Raw genomic sequence first — 18440 nt, 5'->3', positions numbered from 1 at the left:
AATACCTTCAAAATATGTACCCATACACAGAATAGTCTGTGGTAGATCTATAAACAAGTAAAAACACTGAATCAAGGTGTGCTGTTTATGTAAAATAGAGCTTCGAATATGATGCAGCGTGACAGTAAAAGGGGGCTGATGATATCTACAAATGGCCTCTAAGAAACTTTAAATCACTATTTTTTTTATTTAGTTGTAGATGGACACAATACCTCTTATTTTATTTATTTATATTTTGTGGTGTTGAGGATTAAACCCAGTTATTCACACACGAAAGGCAAGCACTCTACCACTGAGACACAACACCAGCCCTAAATCACTATTTTCTTTCTTTCCCCATTGCCGCGTTTTTCTTTTGCACTCTTGAAATGGTACTTCATCTTATATTTAAAGTATCATAATCTGCTTGAATCAAATGTATGAAATAGGAGGGCTGGGGATGTGGCTCAAGCTGTAGCGCTCGCCTGGCATGCGTGCTGCCCGGGTTCGATCCTCAGCACCACATACCAACAAAGATGTTGTGTCCGCCGAGAACTAAAAAAATAAATAAATATTAAAAATTCTCTCTCTCTCTCTCTCTCTCTCTCTCTCTCTCTCTCTCTCTCTCTCACTCTCTTAAAAAAAACCAAATGTATGAAATATGATATGTCAAGAGCTTTGTAACATTTTGAACAACTAATAATAAAAATAAAAAAATAAAGTATCAGGTTGATTGTGTGGGACATTAAGTCTAATCCTAAACTTAAGAACTCAGCATTTTTTAAGAACCCAACATTTTATGTCTATTTCCTACAACTTTGGTCACTAAAATGGTAAAATCTTTACAATTAGAAGAGATGTTGGTTGGATGCCATGGTACCTGTGCGAGTTCAAGGCCAGCCTGGGTAATTTATCAAGACCCCATCTCAAAATAAAAACAAAAGAGTTAGGGGTATAGCTCAGTAATAGAGTGGTCCTAGGTTTAATCCCCAGGACCAGGGCGGGGGGGGGGGAGGGGGGAGTAATTCATTTGGTCACTTATGTAATTCCAGAAACACAGGAGGCTGAGGCAGGAGGATCACAAGTTCAAGGTCAGGCTCACCAGTTTAGTTTAGCAACTTAGTAATACTAGACCCTGTCTCAAAATTAAAAATAATAAAAAGGGCTGGGGATGTAGCTCAATGGCAAAGTACTCCTGAGTTCAATTCCCAAAGCAGGACAGTTACAAAAGAATTAAAAGTAAGCCAGGCATGGTACTGAGCCTGTAGTTCCAGTGCTAAGGAGGATAAGACAGGAGGATCACTTGAGCCCAGCATTTAGAGTCTAGCCTGAGGAAAATAGCCAAACTATGTCTTTTGGGAAAAAAAAAAAAAATATATATATATATATATATGAATGCTTTAAGTTTGTGGAGTAATTGGAATTATAATTAAAATCAGTGGTGTATATTTTTGGTTCTACCTAGCATGTAACACTGTTGAGTATTACCATGTAATTTCTTATCCAGATATATGATTTAACTTCTTGATAGTATACTATGATAAATAAAAGTTTTTAATTTTAATGAAGGTTAGTTTTTTTTGTTTGCCTATATTTTGTTTTCATATAAGAATCCAAATTCATAAAGATTTTCTACTGTGTTTTCTTCTAAGATTTTTTTATAATGTTAGCTCTTAAAATAAAATCTTTAATTCATTTTGAGTTGGTTTTTGTATATGGCATAAGGTAAAGGTTCACACTCTTTTTTTTTTTTTTTTTTTTTTGATGGTGCTGGGGATTAGAACCCAATGGCTTGTGCATCCAAGGCAAACACTCTACCAACTGTGCTATATCCCCAGCACCAGACACATTCTTTTGCTTATGAATATCATTTTTCCCAGCACCATTTGTTGAAGAGATTTTTTTTTCCCTAAAAGTTGGTTTGGCACCCTTATCATAAATAATTTGGCCAGCTGGAAAGATAGCCCCATACTAGAGTGCAAAGCCCTGGGTTCAGTCCCCAAAGTTTCAAATTGAGAAATGTGAGTCCTTCTAGTTTTCTTCTTTTTCAAGATTGTTATGGCTTTCACATGAATTTTAGGATGCTATTAGCATAGGATTTCTTTCTTTTCACTTAGGTCTTTTAAGTTTTTTGTTCAGCAGTGTTTTGTAGTTTTCAAAAGTTTGTACATGTTTCACCCCTCTAATATTTCATTTTTATTTATGCTATATTAATGAAACTGTTCTCTTAATATACATTTTGGCTCATTCATTATTAATGTAGAGAAATCATTTTGTTATGCACATTTGCTCAATTCATTTATTGACTCTTTGACAATTATGTTTTGTTTTTTGCTTTTTTGATGGTTTGGGAGTTTTTATTGTTGTTGTTGTTATTGTTATTGTTGTTTTGGTTTTCGTACTGGATATTTAATGCAGGGCACTCATCCCCAGCCCTTTTTTATTTTGAGATAGGGTCTCTTGCCTCAGCCTCCTGAGTCGCTGGGATTACAGGGCATGTACACTGCGCCCAGGTTTTCTATGGATTCTTTAGGGTTCTCTATACATACACAATCGTATCTGCAAATACAATTTAGATACCTGTTATTTCTTTCTCTTGCCTAAATTGCTTTGACTAGCAATTCTGGTATGAAGTGATGAAAGCCAGCATCCTCAACTTGCTTTTAATTTCAGGGAGAAAATTCAGTCTTTCACCAACTGAATGTGTTGTTAACAATGAGATTTTTTTGTTTGTTGGTTGGTTGGTTTGTTTGTTTTTTCGTTTTGTTTTAATGCAAGTCACTTTTATTTAGTTCTAACTTTTTCTGTAAATAGAAACAAACAGTATTGCAAATGTCACATTTGGAAAATTACTGTGAATGTGTCATAAATTCATTTGAGTTCACTAGGTCATTTTTTTCAGTAATAGATACATATTCACTCTCATATAAACCAGATATTACCGATGAGATGACTTTTTATAATATCCCATTGAGTTACAATGGCCATATAATAGAACACACAAACTTGGCTTTTTTGCTGAAGGGGTCATTCAGAGTTTTCTACTGCAGTTAGATATTGGTTTTTCCCAAACATAGACATCATCCCATTGCTATGGCTAACTGCATTTTTCTTCCTAGCCTTTGACAATTCACCAATATACCAGGGCCAGGTCTTCTATTCAAAATCAGACAAACAATCCAAACTCTTCTGAAGTGTACCCAGTAGCACTGCCCTCATTCTCTGACAGACACACAATCCCCTCACTTTCCTTCACTCCTTTTGTGTTCATTTAATCTATCATGCATGAAAAAAAATGATTATTTATAAGCTGTAGTAAACCACACATGCTTTGTTTACATGATAAGTCATCTTAATTATGAAGTTAGGTATAATTTCCTATACAAAATTTTAAGATAGCTTATTCCAGTTGAACTTCAAAATGGATCCATTTTCAAGAATGACCACTTGTTTGCGGGGGGGGGGGGGGGTTATTTAACCCCTTCTTAAACTCTGACAATGAGACCAATTATTTTGTCTTCTTCACTGCATTAGAATCATTCAGAATACTGGTTAAAAATGTCACCTCCCAGACTTCATACTATAGACCCGCACTGCACATCCAGTAGAAGTAGAACATGAGTCCCATATGTAATTTTAATGTCCTAGTAGTCATTCACTGACTGACTGTACCGAGCTATAGAGGGAAGGAGCCAAGCAGCTTCCCTGTTCCTGGCCTTCTGTTCTCTTGGCCCTGTTCTCAGTCCAAGGCCACCTAAGAGGCTAGGGGTTGCTCTCTATGCTAGGCAGTACCTGAAACTCTGACCTGGCAGGGAGTAGGGTTGGGGTGGGGGAATCCTTCTATGGATCTACAGCAGTACAGCCAGAAAGATACCAGCTGTGGGGGGTTTTGTTTTTCTTTTGGGGGTACTGTGAATTGAGCCCAGGGGTGCCGATCTGAATCTCCAGCCCTTTTTATTTTTTATTTTGAGACAGAGTCTTGCTAAGTTGCTGAGAACTTGAACCTGCATTCCTCCTTCCTTAGCCTCCTTGGAATTACAAGTGTGTACCCCTGTTCCCAGCTTAGCTGTGGGGTTTTTATATGTTGCCTTTCTCATGTTGAGGAAATTATTTTCTAATCCTAATTTATTAAGTGCTTTTATCATAAGCAGTCCCCACTTTCTTCTTCATGTACCTCTCTGGCTTCAGTGTCTAATAGGGACTCAGCATTCTAAACAGTTGATTCTGATTTTTTTTTCTTAGTATAATAGTTATTTTATCTTTGTGGCAGACACCTGAAGCTTCCTACTCTGCTGTTTTTTTTTTCTTACATCAGTAGCAATATATTTGTATGTGGAAAAAAACATACTTAAGTTAGCCTTTAGTGTTTAATAATATTTGTTCCTTATCATAGTGATATTCAATATGAAAATATGTTTAAAAGAAGAAAATATTTATAATTATACATCCCCAAAACCTATTGCTGCTATTAATGTCAGATCAGACGGGGGAGGCTTTATTGAGATATCACTCCTGGGCAGAACTCGATCAGACCCACAGAGGGGACAGGGGAAGGGTCTGAGGAGAAACCGCATGGAAGCTCGACTGGACTGGACTTTTATGGGGCTTACAGCAGGAAGGGAAGGGCTTGGGACAAGGAAAAGGTGTTTCTAGGGTCCCTTGCCCCCTTGAAGTTGGTCAGGGGAGTTGGCTGAACTCCAGGATTGGCCAGGGGGGGTCCTGTTGATTGACAGGCGTTAATCAGGAGATCTTGCTGATTGATGTTCTTTTCCTGTGCGGGCTGCTTTGTTCTAAGTTGCCACTAAGTCGCCGCCACCGACCTAACAATTAATACTTTGTTCTGTATCTTTCTATACTTCTAGTATTCTTAGTTGTAGATGGACACAGTAACTTTATTTATTTTTTATATAGTTCTGAGGATTGAACCCAGTGCCTCACACGTGTTAGGCAAGCACTCCACCACTGAGCCACAACCCCAATCCTCTTTCTACACTTTTTAATCCTTTTTTTTTTTTTTTTTTTTGGTACCAGAGAACCCAGGGGCACTTAACCACTGAGAAACATCCGTAGCCCTTTTTATATTTTGAGATGGGGTCTCACTAAGTTGCCTAGGGCCTTGCTAAATTGGTGAGACTGGCATCCATCTTATGATCTTCCTGCCTTAGCTGCAGCATCTCTGGGATTACAGGTGTATGCCACCATGCCTGGTTTAAGAGAGAATTTTATTTATTTTTTAGTACCAGGGATTGAACAGGGACACTCAATCACTGAGCCACATCCTCAGCATTATTTTGTATTTTATTAGAGACATAGTCTCACTGAGTTGCTTAGTTTGCTGAGGCTGGCTTTGAACTTGTGATCCCCCTGTCTCAGCCTCTTGAGCTGCTGGGATTACAAGCCTGTGCCCCTGCACCCAGCGTGAGAGAATTTTTTAGTTTTAGGTGGATACAATATCTTTATTTTATTTTTATGTGGTGCTGAGGATCGAACCCAGTGCCTCGCGCATGCCAGGCGAGCGTGCTACCACTTGAGCCACATCCTCAGCCCCAGAGAGACTTTTTTATAAAGACCTATAGAATGAAGGTATAGATTAGTGGTAGGTACTTGCTTAGCATGCCCAAGGCCCTGTGTTTGATCCTCTGCAGTGAAGTGATTTGGGTAAAAGCCATACTGCCAAATGATGAGAACTAGAAATAAATAAAGGTAGGCAAATCTTTGAAGAAATTAGCTGTGAATAGGGAGGGAAGAAACCAACAATAAAAGTCTTCTAGAAAGAAGACAGAGAAGGTGGGATATGATTTGCAGGTCAAGAAAATAATGGTGGTAATATATTGAGGTGGAGTCTCAAAGGAAGAATGGATTCGATCCTAAGGATAGATAAAGGTGAAGGTAGAAGAATAAAAATAATTTCCAAGGGCTGGGGATATATATAGCTCAGTTAGTAGAGTGCTTGCCTTGCAAGGGTTCAATCCCTATCACATAGAACAGGATATTTGCTGGTAGGTGAAGGTGAAAGAATCATAAATATGAGTAGAAGATAGAAAATAGCTACTGAAGGGTCTGGGGTTGTGGCTCAGTAGTAGAGCGCTTGCCTCGCATGTGTGAGGCACTAAAGTTTGATCTTCAGCACCACATAAAAATAAATAAACAAAATAAAGGTTAAAAAAAAAGAAAATAGCTACTGTAGACGGGTACAATGGTACACACCTGTAATCTCAGTGACTTGGGAGGCTGAGGCAGGAGAGTCACCAAATTTAAGGCAAACCTTGGCAATTTAGTAAAACACTGTCTGAAAATCTTAAATTTATAGTTCAACTTCTCAGGTGCATAATTTTTCTCTAGTAGTTAAACATTCTGGATGTAGGTGCCAATAAGCCAAACACTTGGATTGTTTCAGGTTTTGAATTTTAAGGCAAGTATACCAACAGGAAAATTGTAAGGGAGTTGAGACTGTTTTGGAGAGTGATTAAAATGTTGGTTCAAGTAATACAAACCAGAAAGGGAATAATGAAGAGAAGATGCAGGAGTAGAAAGCCAAGAAGGTTAGAGTTGAGGAATTAGCAAGGCCAGGGGCTGGGAGGACAACTGAAAAGGAGGTCTCGAGAAAGTGGAATATTGGGATTAAGAAATCACGGGGAGGTTGATAGATGACATTGACAAGGAGAGGATAGGAGACATAGCCAGATGGTGTAAGCTTCCTAGGAAAATTGTAATACAAACAGAAAAACTGGAATCAGCAGTAAGGAAGATAGAAGCTGAACCTATCCTCCCACTCTAAGCATGAACATCTAGTAGAATAAGTGGATATAACTTAAGGAAATTGCAGAGCAAGTATTTTGGAGAGCAGCTGAGGAGCTTGGTTTCAGTTGTGATAAAATGCTGAAGTGAACATTCACTAAAATTTGTTTTCTATGGAAAGTACATTTCAGAAAGCTCAGTGAAAAGACTTGGAAAGGAAATGGATAAGGAAAGAAGCACAGCTTTACAGGAATCCAGAGGATGGGTTAAAATTAGCAATTACATTTAATAATTTTTTTTATCCTGAATTAACATACTTCTTTCCAGTTGATTCAGTGAGTAAAGTCTATGTTTCATTGGTACATATTATAGCCTTTAAATATATATTTATATTTAAAATCTTACTGTGTGGTTTTTAATGTAATAGTTCTGTCTAAAAGGATCAAAGACTCGTCAAATTAATAGAAACTCAGTAGAATTCTGAACCCAAAGAATTAATGATTTCAGTGTTCACATAAACAAAGAGTTCCTCAGACTTGTAGAATGCATGAGTCCTGTGTTGTTCATCTTAGTCCAGCACATAATTGCTCAGATAACTTAGGTTAGTTATGTTGCATTTTTGTTAAAAGTATAGAATCAGACTTGATTTTAGTCATAGTTTTTTGTTTGTTTGTTTGTTTGTTTGTTTTGTTATTGTTGTTGTTGTTGTTTTCTTTTAATCTCTGTGACCTCTTAGGGAAGTTTACACCCAGAAAAACCTTTTGAGAAGTTCTATTAGCTGATTGTTATTCTTCTCATATTTATTGTCTTTCCTATTCTCCTTTATTTGATTTTCCAGAATTGAAGCAACCATCTAGATCTAACTAGAGTTAACTATTTGCCAGAGTTAATAAGTATTATAGAAGCTACCAATATTTATTTAAATGATTAAGCTAGTCTCTTAAAATATTTACATGAGGGGCTGGGGATGTGGCTCAAGCAGTAGCGCGCTCGCCTGGCATGCGTGCGGCCCAGGTTCGATCCTCAGCACCACATACAAACAAAGATGTTGTGTCCGCCGATAACTAAAAAAAATAAATATTAAAATTCTCTCTCTCTCTTTCTCTCTCTCCCTCTCTCACTCTCTCTTTAAAAAAAAAAAGATTTAAAAAAATATTTACATGAAATATATGCAAAGTTCATACAGAATATCATTAATTCTCTCCCATTAATGGAGAAACACAGTAGCCCTACATATAAATCATCCTGGCAATTAAAAAAAAAATTGAAGGGGATTGAAGCCAGGAGCACTCTACTTATATACCCAGTCTTTTTTATTTATTTATTTATTTTTTTGAGACAGGCTCTCCTTAAATTACCAAAGGTGGCCTCAAATTTGCAATCCTGCCTCAGGTTTCCAAATTGCAGGGATTACACATGAATAGCTCTTCCTGGTAATTTATTAGAAACAAGTTCTGGCCAGGCACCATGGTCCACACTTGTTATCCCTCTGAAGGCTGAGGCAGGAGGATCGAAAATTCAGAGCCAGCCTCAGCAACTTAGCAAGGCCCTTAGAAACTCAGTGAGACCCTGTCTCTAAATAAAACACAAAAAAGGCTGAGGATGTTGCTCAGTGGTTAAGTACCCCTGGGTTTAATCCCCCATACCAAAAAATAAAAAAGAAAGAAACAAGCTCTGCCCGCAGATTTGTCAAATGTAAGTTCCCCAAGTGATTCTAATGTTCAGCCTGATTTAGGGTTTACTTTTACTGTGTTGCAATCATATGCTTTATGTATTAATGAGTGTATAGTAGCAAGTACAAAACAGCAAAAATGATTTAAGATATAATTATTTAGCTAAGTGGCTTGTTAGCGCGCACACCAGCCTCCTACTAAATGCAATTCAGATTTGGATCTCAGCAGAATTCAATACCAATTATAGGGGCTAAGGATGTGGCTCAAGCGGTAGCGCGCTCACCTGGCATGCGTGCGGCCCAGGTTCGATCCTCAGCACCACATACAAACAAAGATGTTGTGTCCGCCGAAAACTAAAAAATAAATATTAAAATTCTCTCTCTCTCTCTATCTCTCTCCCTCTCTCTTTGAAAAAAAAAATACCAATTATAAACCTGCATATCTCAGTCAGTATGTCAAAACTGGCTGGTTCTGTTTTGCTCATCATGTTCAGTGTTAGACATGTCAGATGATCTAAATGTTTACCAAATAACTATAGTGTGAGTTTTTATATGCTTCATGCAGATGTCAGAATTTCTCATGTTTTCATTTTTTTTTTCTTTAATTGTGGATGGAGACAATACCTTTGTTTTATTTGTTTGTTTGTTTATTTATTTTGAGGTGGTGCTGAGGATGGAACCCAGCGCCTCACACTTATAAACAAGGGCTCTGCCACTGAGCCACAATCCCAGCCTTATGTTTTCGTTTTTTAATATATTATTTTCCACTTCTTACTTACTAAGAGTAGAGTTTCTTTATTTTTTTTATTTGATTACATTCTGACAACAGACCTTTCCAATAAGATATTTATTTCATTAAGCAAAAACACTTACATTTTTGTCTCCTTAATATTTTTACAATTTAGGTGCCTGTGGTTCATGCTTGAAGTTTTAATGACAAAGAATGAAAATAATAGCCATGCCTTTATGAAGAAGATGGCAGAGAACATCAAGCTAACCAGAGATGCCCAGTCTCCAGATGAAACCAAGACAAATGAAGTAAGATGAGTATTAGGCCAGAGGATATTAAGATGTCGTAGAAAAATAAATCAACTCCTTTTTTCTGATCATTACATAATTTTAATCGCAGAATATTTATTTATTTTGATGTCTTCACTTTTATTTATTTATTTTTATGTCGTGCTGAGGATCAAACCCAGGGCCTCACGCATGCGAGGCAAGCACTCTACCGCTGAGCCACTACCCTAGCCCCTGCAGAATATTTATTAAAATATACTCAGGGTCAGGTTTTTTTGTTTTGTTTGTTTTTTGTTTTTTGCTCTTTAAATTTTTTTTCTTTTTTTGGTAGTAGATGGACAAAATTCTTTTATTTTTATGTGGTCCTGATGATCAAACCCAGTGCTTCACATGTGTTAGGCAAGCATTCTACCACTGAGCTACAGCCCCAGCCCCTTATTGCTTTTTATCACACACAAAAAAATTTGTGATTTAGGGGCTTGGGGGAGGGGTTCTGTTTGGTTGGTTGGCTTCTTTTGTTTTGGTTTTTGGGTTTTTTTGTTGTTGTTGTTGTTTTTCAGTGCTGGGGATTGAACCCAGTGCCTTTTGCATGCCAAGCAAATGCTCTACCACTGAGCCACATCCCCATCCCTATTTTGGGATATTTAGTACTCTTTAATAAAAAAGGCTGGGGTTGTAGCTCAGTGTTAGAGCGCTTACCTACATGTGTTAGGCACTGGGTTCGATTTTCACCACCAGATTTTTTAAAAATAATTAATTAAATATAGGTATTGTGTCCATCTGCAACTGAAAAAAAAACAGTTTAAAAAAAGGCATCAAAGTATCTGCAAAGCAAGAGGATACAAACTAATAGTATTTGGACTGAGAATATAGCTCAATGATAGAGCCTTTGCTTCTCATACTCCAAGCTCTAGGTTGTATCCTCAGCACCAGTACAGGTGGGAGGGATCCGAAATTTACAACTGTGCTGTCTTATGTATTTCTACCAAGAGTTACAGAAAAATGAATATGTTTGTTGTATGCTTTCTTTGTTTTGACTTGTCTTCTCTACTTCATACTTGGCATTCATGTTAAATTAAGGTAGGGGTTGTTTGTCATCCCACCCGCCCCCTTTATCAGGAGGAAGCTATGCAGAACAGAAAAAGGAAATGTTCAAGGAATAAATAACCACATAGTCTGTTTATAACTTTTATGTATTTGGTGGAAGTGGTTCTTTTGATTATTTTGTAATCATGAAAATTATGTAAAAATCTTTATTTTCTTTCCTAGAAACTTTATACAGTATGTGATGTGGCTCTGTGTGTTATAAATAGTAAAAGTGCTTTGTGCAATGCAGATTCACCAAAGGACCCAGTCCTTCCAATGAAATTTTTTACACAACCTGAAAAGGTAATTTTTTATATACCTCATTTTTCTACCATACTAAAATGATTTAAATATAAATTACATCAACAAATATTAGATAATCTTGAGTACAGAGTTTTAAAAAAAAACAACTCTAGGTTTATTGAAGAATGGAAAATTTTCTTTAGACCCCTGCATAATATATCGGTCTCTCCTAAGTAGGAATACAAATAAAGTTTTTTTAGTGGGCTGGGGATGTGGCTCAAGCGGTAGCGCGCTCGCCTGGCATGCGTGCGGCCCGGGTTCGATCCTCAGCACCACATACCAACAAAGATTGTGTCCGCCGAGAACTGAAAAATAAATATTAAAAATTCTCTCTCTCTCCCCTCTCTCACTCTCTCTTTAAAAAAAAAAAAAAAAAAGTTTTTTAGTTCTTATGTTCCTTCTAGTGTTTCTAGTAGGAAAAACAGTTTTTTCAGATTTTTAAAAATTATTTTGACCTCATTTTATTTAAATGCTGTTAATATGTTTATAGACAATAAAATAACTGGTATAGTATATAAATATATCTACATATGAAATCAAATATTAGAGTTCATGGAATTGGTCTTGGCAGTTGATTGACCTGGATTCTCGTCAATCATTTCTGACTTGAGGACTAAGTTTTAACTCCTGAAATTTAATTCCTTCATCTCTGTAATGTAGGTATAAAAAATATATATGAATAGTTAATAATTAATAGTATCTAGGTTTAGTTGAAGAGTTTATTACACAGTGAGCGTTCAATAAATGGTGCTCTTAATTGATTACACGTAATACATTTTTTCTGCTACTACCAAATTGATTTTCTTTTTTTTTAATGTACTTCATTTTATAGTTACAGTGAGAGATAAGGCTTTTATTCTTTTGTTTTCTGTGGCTGGAGGACCTGTGTGCACCAAATGTCAGTAAATATTCTAGATAACCCAAGCTCGTTGAAGTGTTCCCAAGTATTTTGAAATTTAAAACTTTTTTTAAAATGTCTTGGGCTGGGGATGTGGCTCAAGCGGTAGCGCGCTCGCCTGGCATGCGTGCGGCCCGGGTTCGATCCTCAGCACCACATACAAAGAAAGATGTTGTGTCTGCCGAAAACTAAAAAATAAATATTAAAAATTCTCTCTAAAAAAAAAATCCATTAAAATGTCTTATTTATTTCCTGATTTTATGTGATATTTTGAAGTTTCTTTAATGGTTCTAAGAAACAAAATATATTTACTTAAGTGACAGGTTTTTCCCTTTAATGAGGATAATATAATTTCCTTGGAGACTCCACTAAGCCATATGAAAAATTAGGATTTTGCTTCGTTTGAAATTTAGAAAATTTACCTCTCAAAATAGAAAAATGTCTAGGTCATGAATTGAGATAGATAAGCATAAATATGATTATTATTATTGCAGGGTACAATGCCTGAAAAGTTTTGTTTGTATGATAAAAAGACACATGTACAATTTAATAGGCTTTTGTTTTTCTTTTTTTAAATAGGACTTCTGTAATGACAAGAGTTATATTTCAGAAGAGACAAGAGTGCTTCTATTAACAGGAAAGGTATTAAGTATATATATATATCTTCTGCTGCATGTCCTCTGTATTTTATAGTACCTTAGGTATCATATTATGGGTTTGTAGCATCTGATGGTCAGAATTTTTTCTGCCATGAATTACTCTTCTGAATTGCCACCATGTGTTCTGCTCGATAATGAAAAGCTTCAAATTAATTTATATACAATATAAAATGCAGATTTTACTGAGAAATAGGGTAATAAACTTACATGTATAAGATAAATAAGATAGTCAGGCATGGTGGCTCACACCTGTAGTCCCAGCAACTTGGGAGGCCAAGGTCAGAGGATCATAAGTTTCAGGCCAGCTTCAGCAACTTAGTGAGATCATGCCTCAAAATAAAAATTTTTTAAAAAGGGCTGGGGGCCTAGGACTGTAGCTCAGTGGCAGAGCACTTGCCTAGCATGCATGAGGCACTGGGTTTAATCCTCAGCACCACATGAAAGTAAAAAAATAAAATAAAGGCATCCTATTCATCTACAACTATAAAATAGAAATTTTAAAAAGGAGTGCTAATAAATTAGTCAATTTGAAAATATCTTTTTTTTAAAAAAGGAGGGGAAGCTGGGGACATATCTGTTGGTAGAGTGCTTGCCTAGCATGCACAAATCCCTGGGTTCAATCCCCAGCGTCACAGGAAAAAAAAAAGAAAGAAAAAATTTTTTGTTGTTGTTGTTCTTGTTGTTACACATTTATTTTTATTTTGTTGGTACAAAGAAAAATTTAAAAAAAAAATAAGTTCAGTGGTAAATTGCCCTAGGTTCAATCCCTAGTATTTAAAAAAAGAATTTTGAATACTAATGAGTTAAATAATTAATATTTCATAAAACTAATATGATGAGTCCTAAAAGTGTTTTTTAATTTAATTTAATTTGTATATATACAAAGAATATTTTATATATACATATATATAAAAATATATATACAATATATATATATATATATTTTTTTTTTTAGTTGTAGATGAACATACAATACCTTTATTTTGTTTATTTAGTTGTTGTTTTTTTTTTTTTTTTTTTTTTTTTTTTTTTTTAGTGGTCAATTTACCTGTATTTATTTATATGCGGTGCTGAAAATCGAACCCAGTGCCTCACACATGCTAGGCAAGTGCTCTACCCACTGAGCTATGACCCCAGCCCCTATTTAGTTTTTTTTAATGTGGTGCTGGGTTCAAACCCAGTGCCTCACACATGCTAGGCAAGTGCTGTACCACTGAGCCACAACCCCAGCCCTAGAAATTTAATTCTTGATAAATAATTGCTAAAAATATTATATATATTCAGTAGTTTGTTTACAAGACATTTTATTATGTATTTCAATGTTTTAGGTACTTATTTTGATTAAGCAATAAGAGCCAGGTGTGGGGGTACATGCCAGTAGTCCTCGATACATGGGAGACTGAGTTGTAAGGATCACTTGATCCCACTAGTTCAAAAATTGGCAATATGGAATGATCTCATCATATTAAAAAATAAAAATAAACAAAAAACCACACAGGCCTCAGCTCAGTGGTAGAGCACTTGCCTCTTTGTGAATCCTGAGTTCCATTTCAAGCACCCTGATGGAGGCGGGGGGCATTGTAAAGCTGTAAGGAATAACAAATATTGCCTCATTTTTAATGCTTATAACTTTTTTTAAGACAGCCAAACATGTTTTTACAGCATTATCATTTCTAATAAATTTAGGGCTTAATCTTCCAAGGTAACAACTCTTGGCTTAAGCTAAAGAATATCTTTACCTGCTTCTGAATTATATGTATCCCTTTCACTACAGTATAAAATAATTTGTGTGTGTGTGATTTTTCAGCCAAAGCCCACTGGAGTACTAGGTGCAGTAAACAAGCCTTTATCAGCAACAGGAAGGAAACCCTATGTTAGAACCACTGGCACTGAGACCGGAAGCAATATTAATGTAAATTCAGAGCTGAATCCCTCAACCGGAAATCGATCAAGGCAAATTTTTTCTCTTTTTTTTTTTCTTTTGTTCTCTCACACTACTTGGTTTATCTTTTAATTTATTCCTAAAGCACTCTATCATAAAGTAGACTTCTACTTTTAGAAATGTTTTGGTACAAAATAATTCTGATGACTTGTACATGTTTTGTTGGTTTGGGGAGAGATTAGGGGGTGGTTTGTGGTGCTGGGGATCAAACCCTAGGCCTTGTGCATTCAAAGCAAGCGACACCCCCCCCCCCCAGCCCGTGTTTTTTTAAAGAGGAGAATCAAGAATAGACTGAACATTTTGAAATAATATAGTATTCTAAGTACATAGAAAAGTTAACAAAAAAGGCTGGGAATTCAGTATTAGAGTACTTGACTAGCATATGCAAGGCCCTGGATTCCATCCCCAGTACCACCACAAGATTAAAAAAATAATAATTAAAAAAATTAAAAACACAAGTATTTGGGGCTGGGGATGTGGCTCAAGCGGTAGCGCGCTCGCCGGGCGTGAGTGCAGCCCGGGTTCGATCCTCAGCACCACATACAAACAAAGATGTTGTGTCTGCCAAAAACTAATAAATAAATATTAAAAAAAAAAACACAAGTATTTGTTATATAACTAATTTACATAGAAATGCTTATTCAGTATACATAAGAAAATTCAACACTTTGAAAACCATAAAAATAACTATTAAATAACTGGGAATACTTTTTAAAATTTTATATCTAATTAGTGTAATGTGATTAAGGTAATGTTGATATAGCATTTTCCATATAATTAATGTGTCATATTTGCTTTGTTAATCATTGAATAAAGAATTTCTACCTGACCCTGCTGTTAAACTCTAAATATTGGGTTTTTTAAGCATTTTATTTGTATCCATGAAATGTTAAGGGTAAACTCAACTAGTAATGTTTAAACCATTTTTAGCAATAAAATTCCAAAATATAAAATGAATTAATATGGAACAGCTGTGGTTTAGAGAGAAGATGGGGCTTCAAACACTCCTAAGTGGCCTTTTTTCCTTACAGCCCCTCTCTTGCAGAACATTAAGAATACTGGAAATTACAGTACTATACTATGACTTATAGTTTTATTTTTGTTTTAGGGTTTCTTACCCCCCAACAGATAAGATTTAGAATAATTACGTTATTTTGTTTCTTGATAATTAATCTTTGTCAGGTGGTTTTAGGCAGTGATTTCTTCCTTACATTATTAAATGGAAATCAGTCATATGATACAATAAAGCAGTACTCTGTAATTATAGAAGATCTACATCTTGTGATCATTTCATCACTTGTTTAGATTTCTAAACCAGGCAAAGCTGTTTCTTATTGGAAGAGTGAAAGGGGGAGTTTTCTGTGTATGTGGTAAAAAAAGAAGCCTTGTTTTTTTTTGTTTGTTTGTTTTTGTTTTTTTTTTTTTTCTTTCCCACTAGGGAACAGAGTTCAGAGGCTACAGAAACTGGAATTAGTGAAAACGAGGAGAACCCAGTGAGAATTATTTCTGTTACACCTGTAAAAAATATTGACCCAGTAAAGAATAAGGTAAAAAATTTTTAATTTATCTTCTCTTAGTTGTAGGTGGATACAATACCTTTATTTTATTTGTTCATTTTATGTGGAGCCAGGGATTGAACCCAGTGTCTCATGCGTGCTAGGCAACCACTCTACCACTAAGCCACAACCCCAGCCCCTCTATCCATCTATCTTGAGGAGCTGGGAATTGAACCTAGGACCTCACACATGGTAGGCAAGCACTCTACCACTGAACTACACCCCTAGGTCCTGTTAATATTTAACAGGTGGATTTTTCCTATGAAGGTTCTTATTATGATTTCTGGTAGGGGTAAGAATTTCAACAGCCAAATGCTAAATGTACTGGGTCTGTATACCACATTTTATACAAGTGTGATTTTCACTCTCTTCAATACTTACTATACTTCTGCTCTGCAGAAATGATTCTGCCTGCATCTACCCACTTCATTTTATAAGAGTTTATGTAGTCACCCATAATAGTATGCTTCTGCCCCATATTCCTTCTACACCTTGAAAGAATAGAAGTGTGAGTTTTTGAGATCTTACTTTTAGAATTTTATTGATTCATGCCCAGAAGTCAGCACTCTGTTTTGTATATATTGTACTCCTCAAAGTTAAGTTTTTATGGTTTAACATTTATAAGTACGCTTGAGTTTTTACTTAACAGCCACATTCTTTTTCTTTTTCTTTTTTCTTTCTTTCTTTCTTTTTTTTTTTTTTTTTTTAGTGAGAGAGAGAGAGAATTTTTTAATATTTATTTTTTAGTTCTCGGCGGACACAACATCTTTGTTGGTATGTGGTGCTGAGGATCGAACCCGGGCCACACGCATGCCAGGCAAGCGCGCTACCACTTGAACCACATCCCCAGCCCTGATAACTTTTTTTTTTTAGTACAAGTGGATTAAAGATACTATTAAGAAATTCTTTTTGTGGGGGAGGTACCAGGGATTGAACTCAGGGCACACACTCAACCACTGAGCCACATCCCTAAACCTGTTTTGAATTTTATTTAGAGTCAGGGTTTCACTGAGTGCCTCACCATTGCTGAGGCTGGCTTTGAACTCACAATTCCCCTGTTTCAGCCTCCTAAGCTACTAGGATTATAGGCATGTTCCACTGCACCCAGCACTATTAAGTATTTCTTTTCCAACAGAATTATATTTTTGACATACTTACCTTTTAATCAAATGTTTTAGTATTACTCTCAGGTATATAAAATACAATTATTCCAAAATAACTTTTCCTATCTAATCCCTCATTATGTGAACATGAACTGAATCAATAAGGATACATTTTAGATTAATTTATCACTATCCAAATTTTTGCTACCTGCTCTCTGAAACACAGCATATTAATGGATTCAAGTAACAACAGGGTACCATCTCTCACTGTCAAAATTCTTAGAGAATCCAAGAACCAATACTTTTGAATATTATCAGGTCCTCATAAAGAATTAACTAGATTGGATATTAATAGATACAAAAATGCACAATTTCACAGTCATTGAATTACATATACTTAGAGTGCATATTAAGAAGTGGTACAAGCTGGGCATGGTGGCACATGCCTGTAATCCCATTGCCTTGGGAGGCTGAGGCAGAAGGATTGAGAGTCCAAAGCCAGCCTCAGCAAAAGTGAGGCACTAAGCAATTTAGTGAGACCCTGTCTCTAAATAAAATGCAGAATAGGGCTGAGGATGTGGCTCAGTAGTTGAGTGCCCCTGAGTTTAATCTCCAGTACCAAAAAAAAAAGGAGGAGGAGGAAGATACAAGCCAGGAGCTGTGGCACATGTCTGTAATTCCAGATAGCCTCATGAGGCAGGAAGATCACAAGTTTGAGGCCAGCCAGGAAAACTTAGACCCTGTCACAAAATAAAATTTAAAAAGGGGAAAGGAATACTGGGAATGTAGCTCATTGGTGGAGATGGCATGTATGAGAACATGAGTTTGATCCCAAGTTCTACAAAAGTTAAAATTAAGGACTAAAATTTATTGCTAACCAATCTCTTGGAGATTATCTGTGTGGAAATTATTCAGCAAATAGGATGTGTATATTTAGAAATATACACATATTTACAAAGTACATTCTTTCCTATTATTTACTCTATGAAGGAAATTGAAATAGGAAGGATAAATAAGGGAAGTAATGAAAAGAAGAACCAAGACACATACATCCCAGGATTCAGGCAAGTGATATTGGCAATGTTATTTTTCTCAGTACCCAAGACAACTGCTTGCCTCTTCATTTGGCTTACTTGAGCCCTTTTTACATATGCATATACACTAATTATCATAAATGTGTAATTGTCATCAGTACATGATTTTAATGTTTTCTTTTAAGCATTTTAATCTGTATTGTTTTTCTCCTTTCTTTTGCCACTACAAAAAAACTGTTTCAGTGATTTTTTTGTTTTGTTTTTTGTTTTGTTTTTAATAGTGTCAGGATTTTGGTAAGTTGCTGAGGCTAGTTTCAAACTTGTGATTCTCTCATCTTGGCCTCCTAAATTTCTGGGATTATAGGCACATGACACCATGCCAGCTCAATGAATATTCTTTATACACTCACACAACAAATTCTCCCTGGTGCTTTTATACCATGGATCAAAGGA

The 18440-nt window shown here is 35.9% G+C and overlaps 1 protein-coding gene across 4 annotated transcripts in view; it reads left to right on the top strand.

Annotated features, from left to right (window-relative positions):
* Positions 1–18440, top strand: part of PDS5A (PDS5 cohesin associated factor A) — a 152586-nt gene that overhangs the window by 127070 nt on the left and 7076 nt on the right. For all 4 annotated transcript variants that reach the window (XM_081302951.1, XM_081302953.1, XM_081302952.1 and 1 more), the window contains exons 27-31: positions 9295–9427; positions 10676–10795; positions 12273–12335; positions 14160–14305; positions 15733–15841. In XM_081302951.1, coding sequence (XP_081159077.1) covers positions 9295–9427; positions 10676–10795; positions 12273–12335; positions 14160–14305; positions 15733–15841 — 571 coding nt within the window. The remainder of the gene's footprint in view (positions 1–9294; positions 9428–10675; positions 10796–12272; positions 12336–14159; positions 14306–15732; positions 15842–18440) is intronic.

This window comes from Spermophilus citellus (assembly GCF_964194105.1).
Source record: "Spermophilus citellus genome assembly, chromosome: 8".
NCBI lineage: Eukaryota > Metazoa > Chordata > Mammalia > Rodentia > Sciuridae > Spermophilus > Spermophilus citellus.
This window is presented reverse-complemented; position numbering and strand designations above follow the sequence as displayed.